This window comes from Podarcis muralis, chromosome 10, assembly GCF_964188315.1.
Source record: "Podarcis muralis chromosome 10, rPodMur119.hap1.1, whole genome shotgun sequence".
In the NCBI taxonomy this organism is placed as follows: Eukaryota; Metazoa; Chordata; class Lepidosauria; order Squamata; family Lacertidae; genus Podarcis; species Podarcis muralis.
In genome coordinates this window covers 48,021,269-48,039,543 of record NC_135664.1, presented here as the reverse complement: position 1 = coordinate 48,039,543, position 18,275 = coordinate 48,021,269, and the positions used below count along the sequence as shown (strand labels likewise).

Sequence of the window (18,275 nt, the reverse complement as noted above, 5' to 3'; positions counted from 1 at the left end):
TTACCTCTTTCCACTCTTGTCACTTCAGGCATTTCCCTGGTTCCAATACCAACCATGAGCTAAACAGGCAGAAAATGTTTCAAGTGACCGAGCACAGTGAGTTAAAGCAAATAAGATATCAGCCCTCCTTGGCCCCAGATTTAGTCATGAATGGGGTAGGCCTGCGACTAAACAAACATGGGTGTCCTCTGTTATATCTAGGTTGGTCCTGACATGTTCCTACATGCTCCCAATCTCTCACTGAGGTCGCCATAAAATTAAAAACAAGTCCTCTCAGTGTTCTTACTAGCTCTGAAGCAGCAGGCACCATTATTTGTCAGGTATAATTGTATACAAGATTGTAAGAGACGGCAGCATTAACTTCCTATAACCCAAACACTTCCTATAATAGGCTGTTGTGATTTTAACAGGCAGAAGCACAACCTTCTAGAAAACTGCATACTGCTGTGCTTCGCATTGAGACTAGATAGGTGTGTGGAAGTTCTACCCCTTGCTGGTCTGTTTAAAGAGGAAATGCCCATTCATGCCCTATATTGTAGCCAGGCATTAATCCTATGGCAACTTTTAAACCACACCCTTGAAAAGGCCTCTTGCTGTTAAAGACTATGAAAATAGAATATTTTGAGTTCCTGCAAAAACAAAGCCCTGGGGGCACTGAAACTCTTCAATTTGCCACTTAAGGACTAAGAGGCATTTCTGAAACTGTCTTGTGGAAAGCCTAGTTCTGGCACCCTTGTGCAATAATCATGTGGAAAAGTGGAAAAGGACTACTGGTCTTCTTGACTTGTGCATTCAGGGTCAGGTTTGTTGCCTATATTGAAGGATTTAGCCATCGCCTCTTTCAGTTCTGCACTCCTCTGTTTGTCGATGATCTCCATCTCTCGAACCTTCTGCAAAAAGCAGGGGTAGGGGAGGCAGTGAGAATTCCAGACACTTTCATCACAAAATCACATGCAACGAGTATCAGAGATTTACTCCCACCCCTGTAGCATTTTTTAAAGGACCTTCATGTCTTTCATATACCTGTCGGTCAATCTCTCTCCCCACCTTCTCAAAATACATTATGGCCAGTTATCAGACTAGAACAGTAATGCTCAGTACTATACATGACAGAATGTCCAAACCAGAAGAGGCCACATACCTGTGATATTTCAGTGAGGATGATCCCTCGGTACAATTTGCCTTGTCCTAGGGCCTCCATTTCTTCCAGAAACCTCTTTCGATCTTGAACTTCATTAACCACTGAGCATTTTATTTGGGGGGGGGGGGAGAAAATGAAACAATGGAATGAGGGAGCCTGAAGGCAGGAACACATAAGTACTCCCGGAACTCTGACTCATCCAATTTCCTAATTACTACACATATTGTATTCATTTTTAGTATGCTCTTTAAACTTGGAAAGGACCATTGCTCTCTTGGAAAGAAAGCTTGATGACTGAATTGGTTTATTTACATGTATGAAAAGGAAGTGCCTAATTAATTTGTCAAATTTGCTTGCAATAGAAAAGTGGCGGTCAGAGCCTTCGGTAACTTTAAAATGGGACTGAGCAAATTTATGGATATCAACTTGCTGGCGTCCAATATACATCAACCCCAGGCAGCATGGCTCAAGGGCCAGGGAAGATGGGTGTGGTGCCCTCCAGATGTTTTGGACTACTCACTTGGTGAAGGCTGAGCTATAATAACTAAATAGGAACTCCAAATTCAGAGGAGCTGAGCATATAAATTCTATTTGCTGTGGTTGGAGGGCAACAAGTACAGGCCAGCAGTTGCTTGCCAGAATGTTAGATTGGATGGCCCTTATGCTGATCCAGCAGGAATCTTTCAGCGGAGCATTTATATTCTGCCCTTCTAGTTTTGATACACCACCCTGGGGTGCCTTAATATACATTAAAAATACAATTCTGTTAAAAAATGGTATAAAACAATTACTTTAAAAAATGGTAAACAATTACAAATATTGTAAAAATACTGTCCTAAAAATTTAAAATAACATTTTGTTTCCTTTTTATTTTATTTTTATTTATAAAAGTATTTAATTTTATACCATCCTCTCACCAATCATCAGAGCAGTGTACAGCCCTGTTTATGAATGACTTTTGCCTGATCACCACCAATCAACATATTTGAATGCAGAGGAAAATACGCATAGCTTTCCCAACTTGCATGTATGTATATCACCTACTCAGCATGTTTTCCAAATCAAATATGAGAATATTCCCCCGCACCATTGGCAGATGCTTTTCAGAATGAGCTCATCTCAAGGTTTTTGATGCCACAGCTGTCACTGGCACTGTGAAGGTGTTCCCATGCACATGGGATGCACCTCTGGGGCTCCTAAACTAATGGGGGGTCTGCAGTGTGAATTCACTTTACACAGAGGACACAAGCCCACAATACATGTGCTGTTTCTATTGTGGCAGGAGTTCATTTAACTAGGAAAACTAGGCTGCCTGTCTAGTCTGCTTGTATATTTGGACAGCTTTACTGAGTCAGGTCTGCATTGTATGTGCTCAGACGTGAATCTAGCCCTTGTAACTCATTATACCCATCTTAAATATGTATTAATCTTGTATCAGACTGCTGTAGTGCCATCACGGGGAACAGAGGGCACCACTGACCAAAGCAACGCTTATGGGGTAGAATTTCTCCTGCACTCTATAGTTCCTACTTAGTGAGTGAGGTAACCTTATATGAAAATGACACAATAAGGGAGATTTCTTTACTTAGGGCTCTCCCTGAACCCAATAATACAACTCTTACTTTCCTCTGACCAGTTCCTATGCTTCAGAATGGGAGAGCAGCCTCCCTACCATACACAGAGCACCAGATCACTGCTTTCAACCAAGGCAATCCATTGTACATACATTCTTCAAACCGGTCTGGTTCTGGGACCTTCTCTTCTGCCTTGACTGGCTCTTTCTTCGGCTTTTTTTCAACTTTGTCCTTTCCTGTTGCAAAAATGTTTTGGAGTCTTTCCTTCTCCTTCTCCAGGTCTCCTACAAATGCCAAAGCAAGCAGATGATGTACAACATGTGGGAGAAGTGCTTTCTTCTATTGCAAGCTCTTCAGGCAGTTTCTGTGCTAGATATTCAGAGCTCCTACAAAGATGTCTGCATAGGAGACTTCTCAAAATCAGGCACCACAGACTGTAGGCTGCAGAGGCCATGCATCATGAAAATGACAAACATTTGGGGTAGAAGTTCTGACACAAATCAATCAGCAATGGTAATGTGAAACAACCTGAACACACCAAGGTATGGCAGGCACCAAAACTGGTAAGAGGAGGGCAGAGGTTGCAACACAATCCTATTCATATTTACTTGGCAGTAAGTCCCACTATGTTCAACAGGGCTTGCTCCCAGGTAAACATGCATAAGGCTTGTAGCCTTAGTAATGGAAACTAGATTCTATTAAGCTTTTCAGAGGAGAGGTGTGAAAACTGATTTAACACCTGGAAAATTTCAGTGTGTGGTCTAAAAATTCTGCTGAGCTTTCACAAACAGGAACTTTCATAAACGTTACTGCAAAGAAAACTTGTGAGCTACTGCACTGCAGTGGCTAGGAGCTGGAAGCCAGGAATTTCCCAGTTCAAATCCTGCCCTCAACCATAAACTTATTGGTGGCCCTAGGCAAGTCACTTATCCATCAGCTTCAGCACAAACACACCCACCCATTGCACATGGAAGGACTGTTAATGCTGGCCTGACAGGGCTGTTGTGAAGAGCGCTAAATCAATTTTACATTTTGAAGCGCTACATAAATGCAAAATGTTGGCAGAGTTACTTAACTCCCATTTCAAAATTAGCCTCCTGGGAATGTTATCATTTGCAAAGGTTTGCTTCCTTACGGGTGGCCTGGGGCCTGAATTTCTCCCGGATGTATGCATCGCCTGCCCGGCACATCTCAGCAGGCCGGAGACGAGGTCTTCCATATGGACTGATGGACAAAAAAGCCTTTGGTGGCGAGACAGGCTTGGAAAGCTCTGGTTCTTTGCTGGATGTTGGGTTGCATTTATCAGGAAGGGAGTCACCTCCTAAAGAAGGAAAGACCAAGAGCAGAAGATCAAGGAAGGAGATCTTGTGACTTACTGATAGAAGTAAGTGAATGTAATCCGGAGGCTTCAAAGGTATACCTGGTAAAAACCAAGCATTTCAAGAGCTCAGATTTGAACCAAAGGCCTAACACAGCCAAGCAGATCCACAGTGCTCTACTCACAACCTCTCAGCAGCGGCTCTGGCAATTGGTTTGGCTGCAAATGCATGGTGCAGCATGGTAGATGACATTTAACATTCAGAATCTTTTGATTCTCCGCTTTTAATAAAAACTACCCAAATCTAGTTTTACAAATCTAGTTTTACAGTATATGCAGTGACCAGAACAATAAAACAGCCTTTATTATGTCTCTACAGAGACAGCTGGATAGAACTAGTATCTGTTAGGGAATCATCCATGACTCATTTCCACTTACGTTCTGTATTACTGCTTGAGTCAATGCTAATTTCCTTTCCAAAGGGATGATTTGTTTGTTTGTAAATGGATAACATGAATGTGACTAAACCATATTTGGACTAGTAACAACCAACAACTCAGCAGCAATGCTAAGTGTAATGGCAAGGCTGAAATTAGACATAACTCACGCTTTATGCAGTTTGTGAGATGACGTTGCTGGAAGTTGGTAAGTTTGGATTCTTGCATCATCACTGAAAAACAGAAGCTATCTGTAAATATCATGGCCTGAAAATTCCTAAGACATCATCACCTTCACAGGATTAGTCTTAACATAAACAGGAAGAGCAATGGTCCTACAGATTCTTAAAAGATCTTAGGTAACGTGTGTGGGTTTTTTTTGGGGGGGGGGTTAAAGTATATACAGCAAAATAACTACTTAAATCTTCAAATGTGTGATTCACCATCAGCTCCCACTGATCTCAATAAGTGGAATTCTTGGGTGAAATGGTGATGACTATTTGAACTTTTCAAGAGACCCCCAAATGGAATAATTGATTTTCCCCATATTTCTGAAAAATAATACAAATATTTTAAATACCTTCTGAACCACAGAAATCCAAAGGAAAGAGACACTTTGAGTTTGTACTGGATATTTCATTTTTAAAAGTATTATTCAGAAAGGCCATTATACAGAAGCTTTTTTCTTTTCTTTTTTACACAAAATTGCAGATCAGTTTAGAATCTGTTTCCATTAAAACTTCAGTGGACAGCAGCAGTGAGAGAAAGCCAATCTTTGCCGATAAGGAGCTAACTGCAGAGCATGGCAAATGGGACACATGCACTCGTCCTCATGCGTTGGGAGCTTGGGCAGCTTGTGGTAGTGTGCCAAAAGCTGGTTCCACTACATCGTGGAAGGGGTGGAAATCCTTCCTGGCACATGCTAGGCAAAGAAGGGACTTGACGTAGGTTTGTTTCTGTAGTCATCGTTTATGAAATTGGTTGTGAAACTAGGCCTTTACTTTATAATCCCGGTTTGCACTTTCAACACCATTAAAAATTATTTGTATTATGATGTAATATATATTCTTTGGCTTGTGCTCTTAAGTGTAGACTTGGATAAAGAGGGCTAAATCAGAAGTGTGAGAAGCCCACAAACTAGATAACTCTGAAATGCAAGTCCATTTTCTTGCACTTATACAATAAAACTCATGCCATGTGGATAGGCCATGCCATGTGGATTGTATTTTTAATCTTTGTTGGAAGCCGCTCTCAAAATTTTATTTGTATCCCGCTCTCCCCAGCCAAAGCCAGGCTCAGAGCGGCTAACATCATATTAATAAGACAATATGCATAATACAATATATAATATGCAAATCAAATAACATTCAACATTCATTAAAATAATATAGAATAATATTAAATATCAGCATTTAAACAGAAATCCACTCAACAGTTACAATAAGTAATCAATAAAACAACAGCAAACCACAGTGCACAACATAATACAATACAAAATGAGAAGCAGAGACTGGAGGGTGGAGCAAGGCAGGTGGAAAGAGGCCTTGCCTGATAGAGTTTCTCCCCTCACAGTTCTTCCTCCAGGCACAGTTTCCTTATGAAGAATCCCAGGGCCAGGGGGTGGGGCAAGGCAGGTGGAAAGAGGACTTGCCTGATGAAGTCTCTCCCCTCACCTTATTATTATTATTATTATTATTATTATTATTATTATTATTATTGGCTCAAGGAAAACCTGTAGCATGGTGGTAGTATGCATGATGTTAGCCCCTTGTTTGTCCAAGCAGTCTGGGTAAGACTCTTGCCTGAAACCCTGCAGAGCAGTTGCCAGTCAGCACAGAGCAGTGGTGGGGCATCTGTGGCCCTCTAGATGCTGTTGGGCTCCAATTCCCATCAGGCCCAACCAGCATTGACAATAAACAGGAATGGTGGGAGTTCAGTAACATCTGGAGAGCCCCAGATTCCCACCCTGCATACAATCTTTGCAGACAATACTGATTGAGATGACTCAATGATCTGACCTGGTAGAAAGCACCTTTCAGTGTTCATGTAACTGCAGAGACTTTGCTGTATCTGCACTTGCTGTTGCCCAAGGTGTAGAAAGGCCGCAAAAGAGGGGCGATGAGTGCTAGATGGACTGCAGATTGTGATAGTAAATGTGGATCTACAATCTCAAGTACCTATGTGCGTGGGAATGCATTCACACAGAAGATTATACAGGGTAGCATGGCCAAATGATCTGGTGCATGAAGCAGGGTACAGAGTTGCTGGGCAAGGTCTACGAAAGCTCAGTCTTGTTCTAATATCTGCTTAACAGCCTTAATTACCTTTCAACAGTTTCTGTGTTTCCTGGCTATATTCGGTTACAATGGGAACATGCCAGAATCCGGAGCCTTTTGCCACAGCAGGTGTGGTCCTTTCTCGGGCAGCCATTGCAGCACCTTTAAAAGAAAGGTAGGGAAATGCATTTTCTGCATTGGTTAGCACTACAGCTCTAAGACATATTCCATCACCAAATATAGTTTTACAAATAAACGTTGGTCAACATCAACAAATTTTACCCTTTCACCATGCTGTCAGGTACTACTGAAAAAAAGATGGGGAGTGAAAATTATTCTTTGAGAAGTTACAGGTAATGGTTTAAATGAATTCAGGATTTGATTGCCTTATATGCAGGCCAGTCCTATGCATATTTACTGCTACTGGTTGCTAATGTGCTTCCAGGCCATATTCATGGTGCTGGTTTTAACCTTGAAAACCCTTTGTATTCCATCATTGAAGGGGATGGGAACCTCAGTTGGTAGAAGCAGATTTGTTTACAGCATTTGCTCTCATCCTGAATAATGATCTCAGACCTGAAAAGCTGCAAATCATTGGCTTACTTTAGAAAGACATGAGGCTTTCAAATGGCTTTTGGTTTGGGTGGACAGGAGGCAAATTACAAAAAGCAGCTGATGCTGTTACAGTTCTGTGCTTTTTTTAGAACTGTGTTTGAGATGCTATTTTAAATATTGATTAATTTCTTATATGCTTCTCTTACGAATAAAAACACATAAAAACTCAGAAATCAGTGGCAGTTTTAATCTGAAATTAAGTACTGTGCCCAGAGGTCAGAAACAGTTCACATTAATGAAATTCCCTGTCGCAAAATGTGCCTAGAACAATGGGAGTTCCGAATGCTGATTCCTACTAAACATCAGGAAGAATATTATGATAGTAAGAGCTGTTCAACAGTGGAATGAACTCCCTCAGAAGGTGGTGAACTCTCTTTCATTGGAAGTTTTTAAGCAAGGGTTGGACGGTCATCTGTCATGTGATGGAGGGCTGAACTAGCTGATTCTTTGGTCTCTCCAGCTCTATGATTCTAGGAAACCAAATATTTCAGGTATTATTGGACCATATGAGTTTCTCATGCTGAGGCTGAATACACACCATATATTGAAAGTCGACATGCTTCCCCCCCCCCCGCAAAAAATACTGGGAACTGTAGTTTGTTAATGGTGCTGGAACTGCAGCTCAGTGATGGCTAAACTACAGTTGTCGTAATTTGGGACGTGGTCTCACAAGACCAATTTAAAGACAAAAATGATTATCTTTATTATTTTATTTTATTAAATCTGTATACCACCCTTCATCCGTAGGTCTCAGGGCAGTTCACGGTATAAAAATACAGGATAAAAACACGTTTCATAAACAGTAAAATACAAAGCAGCAATCCCATAAGGTAACACACAGCCCCTCGTCCATGTTGCTGCAATAATCCGCGTACATTTCTTATTCCTGACTCGTTCTAGGGGGCATTTTGGCATCGCACGTGACGCCACGGAGCAGCTGGTTACCTCGAAAACAACGGAGGGACTACCCTCTTTTCTTCCCATCCGCCTTACATATACCGTGGTCGCCCCCAATTCCACCCTTTTACCTTTAAAAGAAAAAAGTTCCCTCATAGGATCTTAATTGTTCCCTTCATTTGTAGGGGTAAGACGAATCCCTCACATCCTCCTCCTCCTCTTGCCCGAGCTGGCGGCTCCCGTCGCCATAGCAACCTCCTCCGGCGTCCACTTCCGGTGACGTCAGCCACGACCCGGAACGACTTGCGCCTAGAAAAAAATCGTTGCCGGTAGAACGTTTGCGAGGCTTGCGTGCGGCGGCCCGGGCGCCGTTTGGCGTTTCTTGGTCTCCCTAGTGCTGGGCTTCTCGTCGGAGCCTCTGGTATCGCGAGAGGTCGCGCCGAACCCGGAAAAGCCTAAGCATGTCTGACAACGAGGATAAGTAAGGGACCCTCGTGAGGGGAAAGGGGTGGGTCGGTCGCTGGGGTTTCTGTAGGCAGCAGCGGTGGTATTTACGCAGGGCGCTTATTTTGTGCTGTGCCGCCGGATTCCCAAATATTAAACGCCATTATTGACATTATTCTTATTACGTCCTCCTTCCAAGGAACTCAGGGCAGCCTACCTGGTTATTCCTATCCACATTCCATCCACACAACAACCCTGTGAGGTAGGTTAGGTGGAGAGATAGGGACTGGCCAAAACTCAACCAGTGAGCTTCGTGGCTGACCAACAGTTTTGTGGTGGTGATGGCCACAAAGGTTCGATGATTTTAAAAGAGGACCGACCAAATTCATGGAGGATAAGGCTGCCAGTGACTATTGTCCACAGTGGCTATGCCCTGCTGCCTAAGGTGTCAGCAGTACTGGCTTTGAATACCAGTTTTGTAGAACTACAGGAGGGGAGCATGGGATTTTTTTTTGGGGGGGGGAGCAGGACTTTTGTTAGGGGAGAGGGCAGAAGCGATGTGATTGGTCAATTGGTTAAGTATTTCTATTATTTTACAGTGGTACCTCAGGTTACAGACGCTTCAGGTTACAGACTCCACTAACCCAGAAATAGTACCTCGGGTTAAGAACTTTGCTTCAGGATGAGAACAGAAATCACCTGGTGGCATGGCAGCAGTGGGAGGCCCCATTGGCTAAAGTGAGACCTCAGGTTAAGAACGGACCTCCATAACGAATTAAGTTCTTAACCCGAGGTACCACTGTACTTTATCTGGGGAGGGGGGCAGCTTCCCTCTCTGCCCCCTTTGGCTATGTCCATGGAGGGGAGAGCAGTCTTGTGCTCAAACCCAGATTTTGGTAGGTGGTGGTTGGGTTCTTTTCTTTCCCTTTTTCTTATACTGTATTCAGGTGAAAAAAACTGAAAGGCTGTGATTTGTCTGTGGTCGTTCTTTAAACTAGTTGCCAAGCTGAAACATAAGCTAAGCAGTCAGTTCAAACTCTCAGAAATTAATATGACTATTAGCACATTTCTTCCAAACCTTCCACTCAATGCAATGGAAAGGATTGTGAGAATAAGGTGCATTGTTTACATGGAGGTACATGCTATATATCTCATGTCATGGCAGCCATGCTCATAAGTTTCTCACCTCACATTATGTATAGTATTTTGAACTGGTCCAAAGTGTCTTAGAAAAGTTGGAAGGAATCCAGTGAGTCACATTAGGCCTTGAAGCAGGACCAGTGGCCCACAAACTTTGACTAGCCACTACTGCAATCTTTCCCCAAGTCTTCTGCGATATGCAAAAGATTCATGCTGGGATTTGGAGATTCTTGGAAGATGTATGAGAGCTGTGATGGCAGGTTTCAGTTCTCCAGTCTTGGAAGCCTTGGCAAAGGAGATGAGTTGAACATATTTTGTTGATGATTTTGCAAAGGGAATCTTGCTGTTAGTGAAGTTTAAGCAAGATACAGTAACTAGCCAATTCCACAAAAAAGTTATTTGAGTATTTAGTGGCTATTATGAAAACAAGCAAGAGAGTATTTGAAGACAGTGATGTAGTAAGATTTGAGCTCTGAAATTTTATATAAGCCTTTGATACATTTCTTCCTCCAGTTTTGATGGAGATGATTTTGATGATGTGGAGGAAGATGAAGGACTGGATGATCTGGAAAATGCTGAGGAGGTAAGTGACTTCAGTATATGATGTCCTATAGCCTATGTAAACATCCCAACATTTACCTGCAGTTCTTGTATCTGTGTCTGTAACCTGTACCTGAATGGTTCCTATGCCCAACAACAACAACTCCGCCAAAACTCATGTGATAAGAACTATAGAAAAATATTAGGGAATAAGTTCTGATCTATTAAGGTGAACATATCTCATAGCCTTACCTTTTTTTGAAATGGTAAAACTTAGCCTTCTGTGTTAATCAAATAAATACTTCTCTCTAATGGTTTTCCTCTTTCAGACCTTTATTTTAATATATTTTATTGAAATCTTCTTTGTAGATTTGAATTTGATCTCAAGTGGCTCTAACAGCTAATACACATATAACTCTGTGAATATGGCTATAATTCCTTATATTTGTGTTACAGGAGGGTCAGGAAAATGTAGAAATCCTCCCCTCTGGAGAACGCCAGCAGGCAAACCAGAAGCGAATCACCACTCCTTATATGACCAAATATGAGCGTGCCAGAGTTCTTGGTACACGTGCCCTCCAGATAGCGTAAGTATGATTTTGGTCCAGGAATATGGATATTAGTCAATGAAGATTGGTAGAACTTATTTCATGTGTTACTACTGTTTAGAACTACACCTAGTTCTTATCTCAATCCTCTCCCCTCAGAAGATTTGGCGTTCCAACCAAGGACAATATCCCTGTGCTATAAAGCAAGTTAGGTGCTTTAGCCAAATCCCACAAGGTTTTAGGCTTTTTCTATAATTTTCTGCCCCCTTCTGTTGCCCCATTGTGCAACTGTTCCCCTCCATAAATCAATAATAAAATAACATTTGGGAAGCATTTCAGAACAACTAATGAAGTGGAATGATGTGAGGATGGGCCAGTAACACACTGTTATAGTGTCAGTGACATGTTGCAAAATACACCCACACAAAACCCTGGTCTTGAGGGGCCAAGTGTGTGTCAACTACGCATCAGTGGATTGCCAAAAGAAGTAAGCTGTGCAATAAGGGGTGACAAAAAACAGGTTGCATATAATCTGCCACCTAATCTCACCCACTGAAAGCTTTTTATATGAGCATGTGAAATTGCACCTTTTACTCTGGTTCTAGGTTTTCATATAATTCCAGTCCCTTATATTGTCATAAAATGTAGGTACAGTATCTCATTTTTCTAGAGTGCTGTTATGGAGATGTGCTTTAAATTATCTAAGAGATAATTTTTTGGTATTTTTTATTATGGGTCCACAAACATGCAAACCATAAATGCATTATAAACAACACAAAACCTGAAAAGGTTAAAACTTAAAATAATTTAAGCATCAACTCAATTAAAAAAAATGTTTATACTTAAAGTAGTAGTGGAAATGAAAGGGAAAAACAAGCTTATCAGCTTACATACTAATTATATAACAAAATGGTACATAATATTTCATTTTTTTCTTCATATTTTATATTGTTGTAGTTAGCAAATATATTTTATTTTTCAGTGAATGTATATGATGCACAATCTTCTTTACATTGATAAGTAAGCTTAGTCAAGAAGAAAAGTGTTTTCTTCTTCTTAAAGAGGTTCCCATGCTGTATCTCAGTTAATACCTGTTGCTGCATAACTTAATATGCCATGAATACAGAATCGAGGCCTGTAGAAACTTCTAGGAGCTAGATCAGTGTAGCATGCATAGTTATTTTGCTGAGAATGTTTCTTCAACTTCTCATCCAGGTGTAATATTAGATGTGAATGCAGTATTGACTTAGTGCATGTTTTGGTGATAATAATATGCAGGTTATTTCATGAAAATACCAGTATTTCCAGGCAATCTTATTCATGTGCAAACCAGAATTTTTAGAAAGCTAATTTGCATCCATGATTGTTAAAATAAAAACTGTCTTGAGAATACACCTTAGTGTATTGTCTAGACCAGGCATCCCTAAACTCGGCCCTCCAGATGTTTTGGGACTACAATTCCCATCATCCCTGACCACTGGTCCTGTTAGCTAGGGATGATGAGAGTTGTAGTCCCAAAACATCTGGAGGGCCAAGTTTGGGGATGCATTTTGTATGCTCTAAATAAATGATGTGTGGTCCAAGTCTCTTAGTTTCCTGGTAAAACAATTTTTTTCTAATACATTGATGCTACTTATATTAGCATATAATAACTTCACTGTTCACACAAGGGAAGATATGAAGGGCAGGAGGTGGGATATCTATCTAGGCACCAAAATTACTACATCTACTCCAGTCTACTGGGCAAAGAGAAAGGGAAGCTTTAGGGTGAGGTACTGAAAGTACCTTGCTCCATCTGTGTTTGTTGTTACTTAAGATACCTGATGTCTTGCAGAAGATGGAGATTTTCCCTGCTTGGCATTCTGTAAAATCTGGAAGTGAAAAACAGCCCTTTTCTGCTCAGGATTAACTGGTCACTGAAAGTGGAGTGATGTCCAGTGTTTGGCAATATATTCTGTTTAGGGCTTCAGGGAAGCACATGGAATCAGTGTAATGCAATACAGTACTCCTGAGATGAGCCTAACAGTATCTTTCCACAACATTGAAAGGGCAAAAATAAAATGTAGTTTGTAGATACAAAAGATCCCTGGACTGCTTTTCTCCCTAAAGTTAATAGGAGTCCCACATAGCGCAGTTGCTTTGATAAGCCAGCTGAGACATGTTTGCTGGCGCCTGTCAGAATAATGTGCGTGTCTGACAATTATACTCTCTGTTTGCTTTATTTATTTCAGATATTTCTATTCTGCCTTTTTGCCCGCAAAAGGGCCCCTAAGGTGGCTTTCAATTTAAAAACTACAATAGAAAATTTTTAAAACACAATCAAAACATCTCAAACAAATAAAGCAAGTGGTATTAAGTGACCTCAGTTAAAATAGCAGCAAGCAGAAATCATGAAACTAGGTCAAAAAGCTAACAGTAGAAGGATAAAAACACAGGTTAAATAAAAAATATGATGCAACATGGAATTCACTGCCCACTCTGAACTGAGACTAGAGCTGCTACTGCCACACAGTATATCTCTATTGCTGTAATGATTTTGGAATTGTTTTCCCTCCTCCCAGCATGTGTGCCCCAGTGATGGTAGAGCTAGAAGGAGAGACGGACCCGTTACTGATTGCAATGAAGGAACTCAAGTAAGTTGGAGATTTTAACCACTTGTGCATGATTTGTTGTAGAATGCTTGGGCCTGAAAGAGGAAAGTTGATATAAAGCAATGCGAAGAAGAGGGCTTCATCCCATCTCTTAATATTTGCTGTCATTTCATTCACACGTAGATTACAGACAAGGCTGGTATTGATATGGAGTTTAAATGGAAAATTCATTTTCTTATTAAAAGTGCGGTAGAACCTTCATTAGCTTGAAAACCATAGTGCCACTTCATAAATTATGTAGGAGCTGTGAAAGAAGTGCCAGCGACTTGCACTCCTGCTATAATGCAAGTGAGATTCATAACTTCAGCTTCACATATTACAGAAGTGATGAGAAAAAGTATGACAAATCAATCAACCTTTCCTCGCATCTGTGCTAGACTTTTATATATTTCATTTATAGCTCGGCTTTCTCCATAAGAGTCTAGAGATTTGGCTCTTGTTTTCCATATAATTTAGCATCTGTACATCTGGGTCTGTATAACTTCGTGGAAACAAGTTTGAATAGTCCAAACATTAAAAGTATGCAAGCTTGTTTTGTTGTAAGCTTGTTTTACTGCATGTTTAAGCTGTGTGGAAGGAGTCATGATGAGGGGCATCAGTTACGCCATTCTGGACACGGCTATGTAATGAATTCTTGTGATTTTTAAAGATTTTCATGTGGGGTTTTTTTTACTGTTCATGTGCTGCAAGATTATAAGCCTGATGTCCTGGACAAATTCCAAGCTGGCTAATTACATTGTTGACCTAAAAAGTCGTACTTAGATTAATCTGGATTTGAGTTTCTTTCCTTTCAGTCCTGAAATGTTCACTTTTCCAAATGCTTGTTCACAGCTATTGTATTCCACTCAAAGGTGGGACCGTTTCAGTGGTTGATGAGGTGTGTGAGCTCTTTAGACTTTGCTAGACAGATGTGTTATAGATAGATCAACATGTGGCAGATATTTGTGTCATCCCAGCAGGATCTTTATTCAATTGTTTCTCCACCTCCTGGGGGGCGGGGCGGGGATGATCCATTGATTGGGATTCAGTATTACTAAATCAGACCATTTCCTGCTGAGCTATGGGGGAACTCCTCACTTAACGTCATAAATTTTTGTAAACATTTTGTGTGATCTTACCCCACCAAAGTGCCCTTGGATGCGAAACTCCATGATGTGGCCAAAGTGCCTTCTTCTATATACTTTTCTTTCCTCCCTGCAGAGCCCGGAAGATTCCCATAATAATCCGCCGGTATCTGCCAGATGGAAGCTATGAAGATTGGGGTGTGGATGAGCTAATTATCACAGACTGATCAGCTACCCTTCTGTGCTCTGACTTCAATTTGACTGCAGATGTTTTTATTTTTGTGTAAATAAATACTAAAACCCCACTATAAATGTTTTGTTGCTTACTCGTCCCTCTCACAGAAGACACTGATGCTGGGAAAGATGGAGGGCACAAGGAGAAGGGGGTGACAGAGGACGAGATGGTTGGATAGTGTTTTCGAGGTTACTAGCATGAGTTTGACCAAACTGCAGGAGGTAGTGGAGGACAGAGGTGCCTGGCGTGCTCTGGTCCATGGGGTCACGAAGAGTCGGAGACGACTAAACAACAACAACAACATCCCTCTCACAACTTAATTCCGTGAAGAGGCCGTAGTATCCTTTTTTCCTTTCTGTTTTTCTGGAGCATCCAGGCTACTTGGCCTATTGCTAGATTTGAGCTTTGAAATACTACATCAGCAAACTAGTTGAGGGCCACAAGAACAGACTCTCATGTACTTGTTTCTGACTGCCATGTTGTATATTTAAGTGTTTTTTAAAGCTATTGTGCAGCTGCCAGGCTGCCAGGTGCCCTCTAAGGCAATTGAGAGACACCCTCCCCCCTGCCCAACCCACACCCTTTTCCAGGGGCCTGTAGTAGAGGAGACCTTTCTCTTGTCTGCCAGCAGACAGACATGCCTTTGTGCCTGGGAACAAGTTGCCTTGGAAACCCCCAATTTCCCCTCTGATCAGGGCTGGCTCTGTGGGCTTCTCAGGAGTATCACAGAGCAACTCTCATCAAATCTCCCATTGTTCCCTTCTTCTGCCCCAGCTTCTTATCAATCAACAGGATCCCCTTACAGTGGCAGTTCTGCAGCAGAAAGCACAGTTGCCTCTATGAATCCCAACCTAGTGAGGCTCTGTTTTACATCTTTAGGTATAAACTATGATTTACGGTATGTATCAGTGCACCTCTTTCCCACAGATCCCATCATAGCTTTAATGTAAGTACATCTGGTCTTCCTATTGTAAGAAACTGAGGTTCTTAAATTTTAGTGAATGAACCACTATTGAGGCAGGGATCTATCTGAGGAACTCTGCGCGTAACAAATGGAAATAATCACTTTTGGAAAAACAAAATAGAAAAGAGCAGCTATTTGGATGCTTCCGGGTGGGTTTCTGTGTTAGTCTGTTCTGGTAAAAATAACACTGTCTTTGGCATCTTAAAGACTGACAAATTAATTGTGTCTCTTCATTGTTTTTGCTGTGTATCTTATATGATCTAAAGATCTGCATATAGCACTAATTCCAGATTTTAGGTACTGAAAACAGATTTTAAAGCAACAACCACCCTTTAAAAACAGCGCCACCTTTAAATTGCTGAACTGCAAGTTTTAAAAAGCAGTTGGTGGTAACCTGTAAAAGTGTCAGAAACAACACATCTTAAGTGGATGACAAAGCTACAAAGTGGGTGGACAACTGAAGTTCCCTAGGCAAAGAATTCCAGAAGTGAAATTTTAATAATTTGGGGTGGGCGAAAGAACCACCGCTAACTATACTATGCTCCTACAGACTCCACCAAATGTAAGCCACTCTGTGATCATCAAAGGAAAGGTGGTATATAAATGTAATAAATCAAAATAAATAAATACATGGCGAGTTACAGAGCAGAGCTTAATTTGCTGATCTTGATGTGAATGGAAGTACATGAGGCAGCAGGCACTCCCTAAGCATGTAAAGTGGTTTTAAAGGTCAACAGCAGCACCTTGAATTGGGGCCGAAAAAGAAGTGGGCAGACAGATCAGCATCAGAATAATATGATCTGTCCTAGACAAAGCTGCCAGTAGGTGGAAAGCGCATTCTGTATTACCTTTCCAAACAGTCCAGGGCAGCACGTTGCAACAGTTTAAACCAGACCTTGCCATCGCAGAGACGATAGGAGCAAAATTCTGGGCTAATAGAATGTCTTAGATGGTTTGCCAACAAAAGGTGATGGAAAACATTACTGGACACTTTCTCCACCTGAGAATTAATCAGCCCTACACAGTCAAGGAGCACTTCCAGGCTGCATGAATCAGGAGTGAAGAATCTGTAGGACTCAAGAGGTTACTCCCACCACCCCTGGTTATTGGCCATGCTGTCTGGGCAGATGGTAGTTGTAGCCCAACAGCATCTAAAGAGCCACAGGTTTCCTACCTCTGATCTATAATGGTGAAAGTCACTGAGGTCAAGAAGCACTGTTACACTCTGTCTGCTGAATTCTAATAATCTAGATCTGTGGTAGCCAATGTCCCCTCCAGATGCGGATACAACTTGCATCAGCCCCAGCCAGCATAACTATTAGCCAGAAATAATTGGAGTCCAACAACATTAGGAAAGCACCAAGGCGGCTACTCCTGATCTAGAGTCTAAGTGTTACCTTACTTTAGTTAAGTTCTGCACAAATCTACCATCACTTGTACTCAAGTTGCTTCTTCCTTGCAATTTCATTGCCAAGAACTACTCCATAAACCAAGTAGAAATTCTTCTTGTTAGCAACATGAGAGATCAAGGCAAAATACCTTTTGATTCCAATAATCAACTTGGCTACAAACCAAAACACTAGTGGGAGCAGCTGACAACATCCCCAGAATGTTTGGAAACCAATTGGATTAATCAGTCCTTGGAGGAAGACATATCTGAATTGATCTCATAGGAGACAACTCCTAGGGGCTGAGGGGTCTTCAGCCCCCCCCCATAAAATATTTGAGGGAGCCAGGCCCCACTCCCAAAATTGATGGGCATTGACATTCAAATGGTGTGATTGCACTGCGTCATGTGATTGATTATTTCAGGGCAGGGCTCACTTGCCCCCCCTCCAATATTTCAATAGATTGATCTACCAACGCTGTGTGAGTGAAGGACTTTCAAGACCTGTGCCCTGACCAAGTTTCAGTTTGTGCATGACAGCTGCAAAACGGAAATGTTGCCTTAAAACCCAGTAGAGTATATGCTTTGTGTCAGGAGCTGGAGTCCAGTGGAGGTCAGCAATTCAAATAAAGCAAAACAGTGCAGGCCTAGTCACCTCAGTAGGTCTTGCCCCCATGTAGGTCTTGCCTAAGTCCCCTCCTCTCCAGGGTTTCCCCCAAGCAATTGGAATTGTGTCTGCATGAAACCTCTACCCTGCTCTTTTCATTTCTCTGTGTATTCTGGCAGACCAGTGGCGAGGGAAGCTGGTCATAGCAGGATGGGGAGACTTCCTGGACTCTTCAGCAGCCAGCCTCCTCTCTGTCTCCTATTCCCTCTCCTCTACCTCCTCTGAATAAGGACTGCTCTCTGCCCCAGCCTCTTCCTGCTCACTAAACCCTGTTGCCCCTTCATCTTCTTCCTCCTCCTCCCAGACTGTCCCATCTTCTCCCTCTGACCACTCGTCGTCATCCCACCACCGATCCACTAGCTCTGAACCTTCTTTCC

General features: G+C 41.8%; 2 protein-coding genes across 3 annotated transcripts; one reads left to right on the top strand and one right to left on the bottom strand.

Moving 5' to 3' along the window:
- Positions 1 to 370: 370 nt before the first annotated feature.
- Positions 371 to 8,509, bottom strand: C10H22orf23 (chromosome 10 C22orf23 homolog). Of its 2 annotated transcripts, none has more exons than XM_028747318.2 (7): positions 8,390 to 8,509; positions 6,795 to 6,908; positions 4,641 to 4,703; positions 3,851 to 4,036; positions 2,868 to 2,999; positions 1,142 to 1,242; positions 371 to 890 (listed from the first exon to the last, which is right to left on the bottom strand). In XM_028747318.2, exons 1-7 carry the CDS (start codon positions 8,412 to 8,414, stop codon positions 768 to 770), a joined length of 744 nt encoding a protein of 247 aa, XP_028603151.1. In that variant the 5' UTR covers positions 8,415 to 8,509; the 3' UTR covers positions 371 to 767. The 2 variants fall into 2 exon arrangements, with proteins under 2 accessions (XP_028603151.1, XP_028603152.1); XM_028747319.2 differs by having other exon boundaries at positions 6,795 to 6,920; positions 8,401 to 8,478.
- A 115-nt stretch (positions 8,510 to 8,624) lies between these two features.
- On the top strand, positions 8,625 to 14,957 carry POLR2F (RNA polymerase II, I and III subunit F). Its single transcript, XM_028746804.2, has 5 exons — positions 8,625 to 8,739; positions 10,356 to 10,425; positions 10,839 to 10,969; positions 13,492 to 13,563; positions 14,782 to 14,957. Exons 1-5 carry the CDS (start codon positions 8,720 to 8,722, stop codon positions 14,870 to 14,872), a joined length of 384 nt encoding a protein of 127 aa, XP_028602637.1. The 5' UTR covers positions 8,625 to 8,719; the 3' UTR covers positions 14,873 to 14,957.
- Positions 14,958 to 18,275: the final 3,318 nt, after the last annotated feature.

Coding starts and splice junctions, on each gene's coding strand:
- C10H22orf23 (XM_028747318.2), bottom strand. CDS start 8,414: ATGAGGGAACTTTTTTCTTTTAAAG. Junction 3,000..3,850: donor ATTCAGGCCCCAGGCCACCC/GTAAGGAAGCAA, acceptor TGGCATTTGTAG/GAGACCTGGAGAAGGAGAAG. Junction 891..1,141: donor TCCTCACTGAAATATCACAG/GTATGTGGCCTC, acceptor TGCTTTTTGCAG/AAGGTTCGAGAGATGGAGAT.
- POLR2F (XM_028746804.2), top strand. CDS start 8,720: ATGTCTGACAACGAGGATAA. Junction 10,426..10,838: donor ATCTGGAAAATGCTGAGGAG/GTAAGTGACTTC, acceptor TTTGTGTTACAG/GAGGGTCAGGAAAATGTAGA. Junction 13,564..14,781: donor ATTGCAATGAAGGAACTCAA/GTAAGTTGGAGA, acceptor TCCTCCCTGCAG/AGCCCGGAAGATTCCCATAA.